A 13223-nucleotide genomic window follows, 5' to 3' on the forward strand; every position below is an offset into this window, starting at 1 on the left:
CCCCATCCTGTCATGTGCTGCACCCATCCTGCGCCCCCATCCTGTCATGTGCTGCACCCATCCTGCGCCCCCATCCTGTCATGTGTTGCACCCATCCTGTGTCCCCATCCTGTCATGTGCTGCACCCATCCTGCGTCCCCATCCTGGTATGTGCTGCACCCATCCTGCGTCCCCATCCTGTCATGTGCTGCACCCATCCTGCGTCCCCATCCTGGTATGTTCTGCACCCATCCTGCGTCCCGATCCTGGTATGTGCTGCACCCATCCTGCGTCCCCATCCTGTCATGTGCTGCACCCATCCAGCGTCCCCATCCTGGTATGTGCTGCACCCATCCTGCGTCCCCATCCTGGTATGTGCTGCAATCATCCTGCGTCCCCATCCTGGTATGTGCTGCAACCATCCTGCATCCCCATCCTGGTATGTGCTGCAACCATCCTGCGTTCCCATCCTGTCATGTGCTGCACCCATCCTGCGTCCCCATCCTGGTATGTGCTGCACCCGTCCTCCGTCCCCATCCTGCGTCCCCATCCTGGTATGTGCTGCAATCATCCTGCGTCCCCATCCTGGTATGTGCTGCACCCATCCTGCGTCCCCATCCTGGTATGTGCTGCAATCATCCTGCGTCCCCATCCTGCGTCCCCATCCTGGTATGTGCTGCACCCATCCTGCGTCCCCATCCTGGTATGTGCTGCACCCATCCTGCGTCCCCATCCTGGTATGTGCTGCAATCATCCTGCGTCCCCATCCTGGTATGTGCTGCAACCATCCTGCATCCCCATCCTGGTATGTGCTGCAACCATCCTGCGTTCCCATCCTGTCATGTGCTGCACCCATCCTGCGTCCCCATCCTGGTATGTGCTGCACCCGTCCTCCGTCCCCATCCTGCGTCCCCATCCTGGTATGTGCTGCAATCATCCAGCGTCCCCATCCTGGTATGTGCTGCACCCATCCTGCGTCCCCATCATGGTATGTGCTGCAATCATCCTGCGTCCCCATCCTGCGTCCCCATCCTGGTATGTGCTGCAACCATCCTGCGTCCCCATCCTGGTATGTGCTGCACCCATCCTGCGTCCCCATCCTGGTATGTGCTGCAATCATCCTGCGTCCCCATCCTGGTATGTGCTGCAATCATCCTGCGTCCCCATCCTGGTATGTGCTGCAACCATCCTGCGTCCCCATCCTGGTATGTGCTGCAACCATCCTGCGTCCCCATCCTGGTATGTGCTGCACCCATCCTGCGTCCCCATCCTGGTATGTGCTGCAATCATCCTGCGTCCCCATCCTGGTATGTGCTGCAATCATCCTGCGTCCCCATCCTGGTATGTGCTGCAATCATCCTGCGTCCCCATCCTGGTATGTGCTGCAATCATCCTGCGTCCCCATCCTGGTATATGCTGCAATCATCCTGCGTCCCCATCCTGCGTCCCCATCCTGGTATATGCTGCAATCATCCTGGGTCCCCATCCTGCGTCCCCATCCAGGTATGTGCTGCACCCATCCTGCGTCCCCATCCTGGTATGTGCTGCACCCATCCTGCGTCCCCATCCTGGTATGTGCTGCACCCATCCTGCGTCCCCATCCTGGTATGTGCTGCAATCATCCTGCGTCCCCATCCTGCGTCCCCCATCCTGGTATGTGCTGCAATCATCCTGCTTGCCCATCCTGCATCCCCCATCCTGGTATGTGCTGCAATCATCCTGCGTCCCCATCCTGGTATGTGCTGCAATCATCCTGCGTCCCCATCCTGGTATGTGCTGCAATCATCCTGCGTCCCCATCCTGGTATGTGCTGCAATCATCCTGAGTCCCCATCCTGGTATGTGCTGCACCCATCCGGGGGCCTGAGCAGGCGGGGACACCGGCGCGCTGTGGGGGTCAGGTGCCGGTATCGCCGCCAGCTCAGGCCCCCCAGCACTTCCTATACTCACCTGTCTGTCCCGTTCCAGCGCTGCGCGCCGCCATCTTCCCGGTCTCCTGGCTGTGACTGTTCAGTCAGAGGGCGGCGCCGGCGCGCATTAAGCGCGTCATCGCGCCCTCTGAACTGAAGGTCACAGACCGAAGACCGGGAAGATGGCGGCGCTCAGTGGTGGAACGGAGGACAGGTGAATATGGCCGATACTTACCCTCCTGGCGGTCCCTGCTTCTCTGTTGGAGATCGCGGTGTGCGTTCAGTGTGAACGCATACCGCGATCTCCCGGGAGTGTCACTCTGTGAGGCCTAGACTGCGCCGGCGCTTGCGCCTGCGCAGTCTATAAAGGCTTCGGACAGAGTGACGCTCCCAGCGTTATATTATAGATTACTTTTTACTGAGAACATTTGATGGCTTTTATCCTTGTTGTACCTGCTCCATTAAAGACTTCTTATAAATTTAATGTGTACATTTTTATACATTCTATGTACATTGAATTGTTCATTTTGAGTGCGAAATTATAGTTTTTTTAAAGCCCAAAACAGCACGATGCCCCTACCCAAGAGTATGATGCACATATACATTGAATGCCAAAAAACAAACTTACTCACCTAGCCCCATTCCCACTATGCGCTGCTATGTGCAGAGTGTGGACTTGGGCTCTGCTCAGCAGGTGTGATCTAATGATTTATTTGCATCTGCAGCATGGAGACTGAGGCTCCCTTCACAGGTCCGTGTTTCCGGTACATGTCGCATCCGTTTGCACACGTACTGGAGACACATACACACGCAGACCAAAAAAAGGAAAATAAATAAACACTCTCTCGACACTTCCCTGCTTCACCAATTTATAAAAAACATTGAATCTGACGTAGTCCAAGCAAATTCAACGAAGTCCATCAAATCCACCGTACAAAGCCTATGGAACTTCGGTCCTAATCTCTGTAGCATTTGCAAACAGCCTCTGTGCGAGACCCGGCGGCTCTGGACTTCGCTGGATTCGCATGGACTATGTTGGATTTGGTGGACTACATCGAACCTGTGTGGGATTTTTTTTAATAAAGTGGTGAACCAGGGAAAGTGTGGTTTGTGTTATTTAAATAAAGTGTTTTTGTTTTTGATTACTGGGTTAGTAATGGGGTGTCTGATAGACACCTCCCCATTGCTAACTCCAGGGCTAGATGCCAGCTGTGTCCTTGGACAAATCACAGTTGGCATCAACCCCAAGCCCCATTACTCGGATTGCCAAAGCACCGGAGCAATTGGGAAAAGTGAAGGCAAAGCACCAGAATTGGAGCATTTTATGTGATGTTCTACTTTTGGGGAAGCTGCAGGCTGGTATTTTTAGGCTGGTAAGGGCCCAATAACCACGGACCTTCCCAACCTGATAGTATCAACTCACAGCTGTCTGCTTTACCTTTGCTAGTTACCAAAAATGGCTGGGACCCCATATACTTTTTTTCATTTCTTTATTAGGTTAATAAATATACAATAAGCTACACATGAAAGGCAAAAATTCTAAATCTCATGGGTATCTATTGAACTATTATCTATCTATCTATCTATCTATCTATCATCTATTTATCCATTATCTATCTATATCTGTCACAGGGTTACCGCAACAGAGAGGAGCCAGAAGACCGCAGGGTCTGATTGCTCCTATTCCTGCAGTAAAAAGCATTTCACCTTCTTTTTAAATGGTGTTAATTTCTTTTGGCAGAACAGGGGTTAATCGGCCATGTTGGAAGCTCTGGAAATCTGAGTCCTGATTGAAACCTATGGCAGAGCTAGCTTATGCTGCATGGCTTGGAGGAGAGGTGTTTATATGAGGAGTTATCTGTGACTGTTGTGTGAGTTTGTAAATGTGATAATTCCCTTCCCTCTTCTTACTTTGTTTTTTTCCCATCCTCCACTCCCTGGTGCATTCCTCTGTTATTTGAGTGAATATTTGTATGCCTGGTATTTTTAGTTACTCTTGTTCGTGTTGCATTGTATGTTGGGTTGGTGTACTTCGGTGCACGACAGCACCCCTCTTCCCTGAGTGGGGGAAGAGAACAGATGGAGGGCTGATTCAGGAGATAAGGCAAGGGTGTAGGCCCCGGCATCTTCATCTTCAGAAGTATCCCGGGGAATAGGCTCCCCCTAGTGTGAGGGACAGGGAAGGAGCCCCTGGTGAGGGTCACCTGACAGCTGAGTCGTGACAATATCTTTGCACATCTTTAACATCTAAAAATCTGTAATTTCTCTTCTGCATTCTATTATGGTACATGGCACAGGGACGGCACATGGATGTCACATGAGCGGTTCATGTGTACACACGGATGGCCAACAGAAAACTACACAGATAGTATTAACGGACCATCCCACGTGTATGTTTTTTTAAGTGGACATGCGAAGGAGGCCTCAGATGGACAGGCTGAATGGTAGAGTGGAGAGTTGTTGGCTCCTTGTTCCACCACTGCATCCTCACTATTTAAATGGAGGTTTCCATGTGGGGGAGTGGTGCTGAATCTTGTGTTCCAACTAACAGGCCACTTAGCATACACATGGTCTGCTGCTATTGGTGGTACGGCACTGGGAAAAAACAAGGCGCTAAATGCAGCGCGATGCTTTGAAAAAAGTTCTGTTTGGAAACCATGGGTTGTGGCATTCATGTGAATGCATTGGCCTCTTTCAGTAGGATAATGCACCCTGCCTTACTGTAAATATTGTTTAGGAATGGTTTGAAAAACATAATAAGAAGTTGAAGATGTGAGATCCAAATTTCACAAAATTCAGTGTGATCAAGCATGTGTGATGTCCTGGAAAAACAAGTCAAATCCATGGAGCCTCCTTTATGTAAAAGCACTGTGGTGTTTGATACCAAAAGACGCCTTAAGAGGTCTTGTGAAATATATGCCACAAATGGTCAAGCTATTTAGGTGAAATGAAACTGTGGCACCACTGAGGGCCCAGTCACCACAGAGGTACTGCATCTCAGCCAGAGGTGTGGTGCCCCAACTCTCTGGTAAGGAGGGGACAATATACAGAACCCTGACACCAGCACCCATCACTAGACCTCTCCAGGCCAGGGAGGGATTAGGTAGAAAGTGTGGGTGGAGAAAGTGGAAAAGGGGAGGAGTTAAGTAAGAGAGGGAGATAGGGGCAGACGTGGAAAGAGGAGAAGACAGTCTGAGGAGAGAGTGAAGGGAGAGAAGCTCCCAGAAGGAACAAAGGGGTCTAGGGGCACGGGAAGTGTGGAAACCACCAATAAGGCCTGCAACCACGCTGACCGTCATCAGTTGGAGGGATCAGGTCACAGTAGGAAACAGGACCTGAACTAGTGGGGGTACTACAAGTCCCAGCTAGAGATCTGGAGGCTGTCGTTTCTGCATGTGCGACAGCCAGATTCACACATATCTTGATTAAAAGGGAACCATAGAGGGTCAAGGGGACAGGGAGGACGTTGCCCATCAGGACCCGCGGCAACCGGCTTAGGACACTGTGTGTGAGGAGCAGGGCAGGAGAGGTGTAAGCCAGCGCAGTGAGTCGGACAGGAAAGGAAACACACGAAGGGGGGGCCTGGATAAGTACCCCAAGTTACCAGAGAGTTGGCTGGATTACTAACCTGGAGGACACCCGGCTGAGTACTCTACTCTGAGAACTGTGAGTAAAACGTGAACACTGGTCCCTACTGTGTCCTCTAAATTCTTTCCTGCAACACTTGCCCTGCACTGCTACCATCCATCAGGATCTTACTTAACTCCTTTATCTGCCCTGGGGTCTAGCTCTACCCGTGGAGAGCTATAACAACTCAGCTGCGTCACCATCTGCCCTAGTGGATCTGAATTGCAGCGTCGGCTATTCCTGGCCAAACACCACGGGTGGTGTCACAAACAATTCCCTTATCCCCTATAGACTTTAATCTCATTCACAAAAAGCCCTTTAAATATTTAATTGCGCGCCCAGGGCCACGGACCGGTCACTGCTGCCGTGGCCACCGTCTGACCAAGTTCCCAGTACCCCGCGGCCCTAGTGCACAATAATAGGTGATTTTGGTGTTATGCCTGATACTAGATATGTGTTGACTGCTGCAAACAAACAGATAATAACATGCCGAATATTTAAGCAATAATCCTCATTTACCTAGTTATGTTCTTGTCCTTTTGAATTCGATGACCATCAAGCCATGATCCATTGCTTTCCATCTGGCGTCCAGGCCAACTGGCTGATTTTACACTTTGTACCAGAAGACACTGTGGGCAAGTACAGGGAGGGGGGCTCATTTTTCTTCTCAGCGAAGTTGATCGAGATAAACCTTTGCCAGCTATGGTAGATTTTGAGTGGCTGAAGTTAGGATGAGGACTTGCTAGACGAGGCTTTAAGTCAGTAGATCTCGACTGGGACCTAACAAACTCAGGCTTGACATCTGAAGGTCTGGAATTAGATCTGACAAACCCAGGTCTAGAGCCCACATTTCCACAGTCTGAATTTCCTATCGTGATGAGAGCATTATCATACTGTGATTCTGATTTAGCTAGCACAGGTCTAAAATTTGCTTGTCTTGAGTCAGATCTGTCACATCCTGATTTAGAGATCGATCTGATTAACACAGGTCTACAGTCAGAGAGTTGAGAATTAGACCTGGTAATTTTAGAATTATCAAATGGTCTAGAATTTGATCGGAGAAATTCAGGCCTAGTTTCTTCTGGTCTAGAAATTGATCTGTTCAATTCATTTCTATAGTCTCCAGGTCTAGGAGCTATATAATTTGAAGGCATGGACTCTGACACTTCATGTCTAGGTTTAGAAGGTGATAAAACCGGACTTTGATTACCTCGTCTACAATTAGGACTCACGTGTGCCCATTGTGGCTGGATCATTGTGTTAGACTCAAGAAGCAATGATTTTGTTTTCTCTGACCATGGACTGGAATTAGTTGGAGTGGTTTTATTACAATAGGATGGCCTATTGTTTTGGTTTATTACGCTTGCTTCAAAATTAATTAATTCATTGCTGGCATTTTCCAAACCTCGATTACATTCTACTGAAAGATCATTAGAATGCACAAGTTCATGACTGGATTGTAATGGTCCATTGCTATAATTTACCACCCCATGATTAAAGTTCATTAATATCTGGTTAGAGTTCAGGATTTCACTATCTGAGTTACCCAACACATGCTCCGTATCTGTCATCCTATAATTGTAGTTCCCAGGGTCTTGTCTGGAGGGAACTGTCTGTGGGTGCGAGTTCATATTCACCTGATTTCTGCTAAGTACTAAATTGTTCAAATTCATTAATGTCTTGCTTGTGTCAATATCTATTAGTTCTTTGTTGGAGCTAGCTCTGGCAGAGTTCATAAGTCCTTGGTTGGTGTTCACTAGCAATTTATTTAAATGCAATAGCTCCTGACTGGGATTCACAGGAATTTTGTAAATAGGATATAATCCAGATTTTGATTTTCCATTTGTAAGAAGTTGGGAAATCACAGGCTGAAATTTAGCTGAAGGACACTGGATTCCTGCTGTAGGGTAAGGAGTGTGAGCTCGAGCACGGACTCTTACTCTCTTTTGTGAAGGAAATTTGACTTGAGTCATGGTTTGAAGGCATATATGCGACCCACTGCTGGGATCTCCAAGACGAACACCTTGCCGCTGTTTCTCAAAAGCTTCCTGGATCAAAACTGACAATTGGGTTTCAAATGGGACCCAATGCCCTGGGAGCTCCTCACTTTCCCATATTATGCCTTGTCCAGGTGCACTGTACAGGGGAAAGGTCACTCTTCTTGCTGGATAGAGGGTACCTGAATGGAAAAAAATTAAGAGGTCAGTATATTAAATGTCCACAATACTAATAATGTAGATATTCAAAAAGCTCATAAAAACAAAAGAAAAAGGGGTCTCATTAAAACTTTTTGGCCAGGTAAACAACTATTCTGACAAAGTATGTTGAGCACAACTAGGTTTTGCCATCTAGTACAGAGACACAGACCCGGTCTACCTGCTGTAGTTTTGATGAAATCACTGTTTTATCAGCAGGAGATTATCACTAGAGGAATACTAAAACTGATGCCAGTTAGCCCTCCAGATTCATAAGTTCTGTATAAACCCTTCCCCGCCACTGAATGACAGCTTTCTGCCTATGCACAGTGTACACAGAAAGCTGCCAATCAGTGGTGTGGGTGAGATTATACAGAGCTCAGCATTGAGAGATCTGGTAGATCTGCAGCAGAAAAATAATTTTATCTAAACTGTAACAAGCAGTGAAATTAGTGACTTATCACTGGAATTAGGGTATTTGCCTCTACATCATGCTGCTCCTAGATGGCAGAACAAATGTTGGTGAAAGAATCTTTAACTCATTAGCAGTTATCTTTCTGCTATAAAATTCACTAGCAGAAACCACTGAAATGTTACATCTGTCTCTATAATGTGCGCAATTTCAAACATTTGCCAAAATCAAAGTACAGAACTTGATATTAAGAAAAGTTTGTTCTACTACTCATCTGCTTTCATTACCACATAAAAAATACAAGATGTGAACCCAGATTGTAAGTATGGTAACGAAAAAGAGTCTTTTCATGGCGAAAAACCCTATGACCTGTCATTAGACCTCTACCTGCTGTGAAAACCCATTGTGTTTCAGAGGTGCAGATTGAGTGATGTGAGAAGTTTGATCATGAAAAAATAATCTCTGTACCAAAATACTGTTACAATAATATAACAAATAATTACAAATATTAGCTTATTGAATAAAAAACTACAATGACCCTAACTCATTGTTTAACAGAAGAAGGGCAAACGTGTGGTTGCCCCTCAGCAGAAGACTGCCATTCCTTTGACTTTATGAAAGTATTATGAGGAATTAAACATGTTTTTATGATTTGTGATGATATGACAACACATTGTCACAATCTGCCATCACACCACGCCACGTCTTTCATGGTAAAGCAGCCGTACTTTCTACATGCAGTTTTCTACCGGTTTTCTCAGTCTTTCCTTATTTTGCATAGTCATTGATTACCATTCCCATTGATTTTGTTAGGATATTGTGACAAATTGTTTAATGTGAACTGCCCCAGCCTTATTCACTATTGTTTGCCTCCAAATGCAATCGGATTTTCTGAAAGAGCTTGAGAATTGACGTCTCTCCTTTTTGAAAAATCTATCCCCTCTTTGTTCGAGAAGCTTGCAGCCCTACAAGAAAGACTCCCATCATTTGCTCTGGGAGCTGTGGGACTTTCTTTCATGAGGGACATCAGAGAGAAAGAACACACATTCTTCCAAGTTAAACCCTAATTGCTATTCAAGGACCTTGGTTACAATTACCTGAGTGGGATGACACTAAGGCACATTTATGTGCAGGGCTTACCAATAGCGTGAAACACCCATACGATTCTTTACCATGCCTTTGTATTATTATATGACAAATGTATTGATCTACCGTATGTCAGTAAGGCTAGGCTCCCCGTTTAGCCTTGTATTAGGCCAGAGGCGCAGCTAGGGTTTTGGTTCAGGGGGCGAAGTTTCTGAGTGGGCCCCTAACCAGGTAACCTTCATTACAACTGTGTGAAGCACCCTAATAGTGGATAGCAGATGATCACGCTGTTGCTGAATATAACGTCTATATAAAGACCAACATTGATATTACCACCATATGGTCAATGGTAGATACCAATCCTGCAGAACATATAACAGATCGAAGTACAGTTAGGCTACGTTCAGACTAGCGTTGTGCGCCGCTGCGTCGGCGACGCAACGCACGATGCACGCAAAAACGCGGCAAAGCGCACGCAAAAACGCTGCGTTTTGCGACGCGTGCGTCGTTTTTTGCTGACAATCGGACGCAAGAAAAATGCAACTTGTTGCGTTTTCTTGGTCCGACGCTTGCGGCAAAAAAGACGCATGCGTCGGAAAAAAAAAAGCAACAAACAAAAACGCATGCGTCCCCCATGTTAAACATAGGGGCGCATGACGCGTGCGTCGCCGCTGCGTCGCCCGACGCTAACCCGACGCACACTAGCACAACGCTAGTCTAAACGTAGCCTTACAGATGGTGACTTGCAGAGGGTGTTCTTTCTGATGGCGTTGTTCACTTTCCCGGTCTTTTCCATCTGACCCAGACCAACACAACTTCTTCCACCCAGGACTCGTCTGCAGAGAATACAACAAAGACACATTTCACTTCTCATATTTTCAGCATGTGACCATTTATTCCCAATCTGCACAAATGTGTCCCTATTACTGCACCTGCTGTGTGGTTCTCTGTGCCCTCTAAATTCTAAAGCAAACCTCTAGAATATAGTAATGCTAGGCGCAAGTGCCCTAGAAAACACTGCCCATATTTTGCTCCCTAAAAAGTAATATTGCCCTGTGTGCCCCTTTGATAGTCACAGTAGCCTGAGATCCCCTATTACAATAAGTGCCCACTTAACATTGAATAATGTCCCGAGTCTCCCTCTGTACAGCTCTCCTATACACAGTATGATGCTCTCTTATACACAGTATAATGCCCCCTCACTGTAATGTATCCCCACACAGTATACTGACCCTTTAGTAGCCCCCAAACTGCTTGATGGCCCCAACAATGTGTGATGGCTCCTTCGCTGTGATCCACACACTGTATGATTGCCCCCTAGGTAGCCTCCACTGTGTTCAAAATTATTATGCAAATTTAATTTAAGTGTCATAAAGATTTATTTGTTTTGTTTTTCAAATAAACTTGTGGATGGTATTGTGTCTCAGGGCTCAATGGTTCACTGAAATCAATCTTAAACATATGTAATAATCAATTTTCCAGGTGATTCTAATTAAAGGCAAACTACTTAAAATGATGTTCCACATTATTAAGCAGGCCAAAGGTGTCAAGAAATATGGGAAATAAAAAGGATCTCTCTGCTGCTGAAAAGCGTTAAATAGTGCAATGCCTTGGATAAAGTATGAAAACATTAGATACTTCACGAACACTTAAGCGTCATCATCATACTGTGAAGTAGGCTCGGACTGGCCCATCGGAGAACCGGAGGAATCACATTCACATGAAAGCAGCAGCCCTGGGAAGCTATTCTGATTTCATGCAAGGAAATACAAGCAGAAACTCTCCAAAAAACGCACAAGTTCAATGGATTCAAGAATTGTGAAGGTGATATCAAAGAAGCGTTGCTATGTTAACATGTAACTTGGCCTGTTAGGAGGTTTTGGAGTTAAGTAGCTTTTTCGTTCAGTGAATGTGACCTCCTAATGCTGCAAATTCCACAAATGAGCATTTTCAGTTCTTTAAAACATATCAAATGTTTAGAAATTCTGCTTTGCCTAATAATTTGGAACAGTGCATTTAGAGTTTTTATTCATTTTGGAGATTATACTGTTATCATTGGGATAGAAAATTTTAACGCTTTTTATCCTTTTTTACAGTTTTTTCTTTTTCTTTTTGGTAATTGGTGTTTATATTGGATCCTATTTTCGTCTGCTTAAGCGTGGCGTTTTTTGGTGTGATTGCCCATCAACACGGCGTGGATTCAGCATTTTAGGAAACATCTCATGAGGCATATGAGGACCACGCTACCTGTCTGGAGGGATATTATGATCTACAATCAATGTTCCTGCAATTTTTATATTCTCTGGATAGTATGGACTACGGATTATTTTTCCTGTAGGGTTGTCATGATCCACAACTAATGTATCTCTGAGTGTTACATATATCTTGGTTACTATGGACTTTTTGTGAATTTTCACAGTTATACACTATTAATATGATATATATGAAAAGTTTTTTGTCCATAGTTGTTAAATGCAACTTTCCCCTTTTTTGGCAATTGCCTATATTGCTTGTTATCTGTGTATGAAATCTCGCTTATGTCCATTGATATTCTGGGAGTTATTGTGAATCTCTTTAGATATGTTCATATGATTGGGGGGAACCTATGGTTATTATATGGGAATATTCCCTTTATACAATATATATTACTTCCTAGCCTTGGTTCTTCCTCTGTCTATTTATGGTCCGTTTTAGTATTTCCTATCTCCTGTGGTTATTATCATGTATGCCATTCTGTTCCCTACCTTCTGCCCTCACTTGTAATGGTGGTTCCCATCTCTCTGCCCCTCTTGCGCATGCGTGGAGCTGGATCTGCCCCCTTTTCTCGGCGCTTGCCCCTTTGCCCGCCCGGTGGTGAAGTACATAGGGCCCTGTGTTTTTTCCTACCGTGGTGAGACGAGGGGCTTGTGCCGGGACATGGGGACACCCTGCGCTGCGCTGCACAAGATTTTGCTATACATATGTATTTTGTAAATTCATCACTATGGATTTATTGACATTTCCAGGGCTAAACAGGATAACTTCCGGCGGTCACCGCTATTTAATGCCCGCTTCAGACACTTATCATCACGCCCCCTGAGGAAGGAGAGTGTCCGAAACGATCGTTGGGGTGTGTGCGCAGCCCCTGTGTACCCTCACATCTTGCAGCTGTGGTATGTAATGTCTCTATTATATTTGGGTGGATTTGATTGGGAATTTTCCTATATATCCTAACATGCTGCTGCTAACGAAGTTATATCTGGCCTAACACTATGAGGGTTTTTGTGTAGTCTGTAAATTCAGACTTACATTTATGGTGACATTTTACTCTATATTTATTAGACCATTGTTGCATTTGTCCCATGGTGTAGAGCATTATTATATCTGATGTGAGGGTTCTCAGTGTCCGTTCACACTTGCTTGTTTTTTGTACTTTTTTGCAATGGATGTCTTCCGTTTGCATCACCTTTTAGATCTGTATTCTCTACTGTCCTTTATATTACCCCAAATAAAGTATTCTTGATATCTATTTGTATATGGACTATTTGTGGTTGTTTTTTCTGGCTTTATTGCCTCTCCCCTTTGTATGTGTTATCATTGGGAGGTTTCTTCAATAAAATTTGATGTATACTCTAAACGGTGATAACTTTTATTAGACTGACTGTCATTTGCACCGACCGTTTAGGAAAATCTAAGAAAAATATCATTTGCACAATAATTTGGAACGTGGTGTAGTATAATGTGCCAGATAGTCCTCAGTATAGTATATACATTCCCCATAGGCAGCCAGTACAGTATAATGCAGCCCCATAGGCAGCCAGTATGGTATAAAGCACTCTCATAGGCAGCCAGTATAGAATAATGCACCTCCATAAGCAGCCAGTATAGTATAATGCACCCCCATAGGCAGCCAGTACAGTATAATGCACCCCCATTAGGCAGCCAGTACAATATAATGCACCCCCATTAGGCAGTCAGTACAGTATAATGCACCCCCATTAGGCAGCCAGTACAGTATAATGGACCCCCATTAGGC

General features: G+C 45.4%; 1 protein-coding gene across 1 annotated transcript in view; it reads right to left on the bottom strand.

Annotated features, from left to right (window-relative positions):
- LOC138665467 (E3 ubiquitin-protein ligase DTX4-like) overlaps positions 1-13223 on the bottom strand; it is a 112112-nt gene that overhangs the window by 46528 nt on the left and 52361 nt on the right. Inside the window, exon 2 of the mRNA XM_069752980.1 lies at positions 6035-7694. Coding sequence (XP_069609081.1) covers positions 6035-7694 — 1660 coding nt within the window. The remainder of the gene's footprint in view (positions 1-6034; positions 7695-13223) is intronic.

Source organism: Ranitomeya imitator, chromosome 2 (genome assembly GCF_032444005.1).
Source record: "Ranitomeya imitator isolate aRanImi1 chromosome 2, aRanImi1.pri, whole genome shotgun sequence".
In the NCBI taxonomy this organism is placed as follows: domain Eukaryota; kingdom Metazoa; phylum Chordata; class Amphibia; order Anura; family Dendrobatidae; genus Ranitomeya; species Ranitomeya imitator.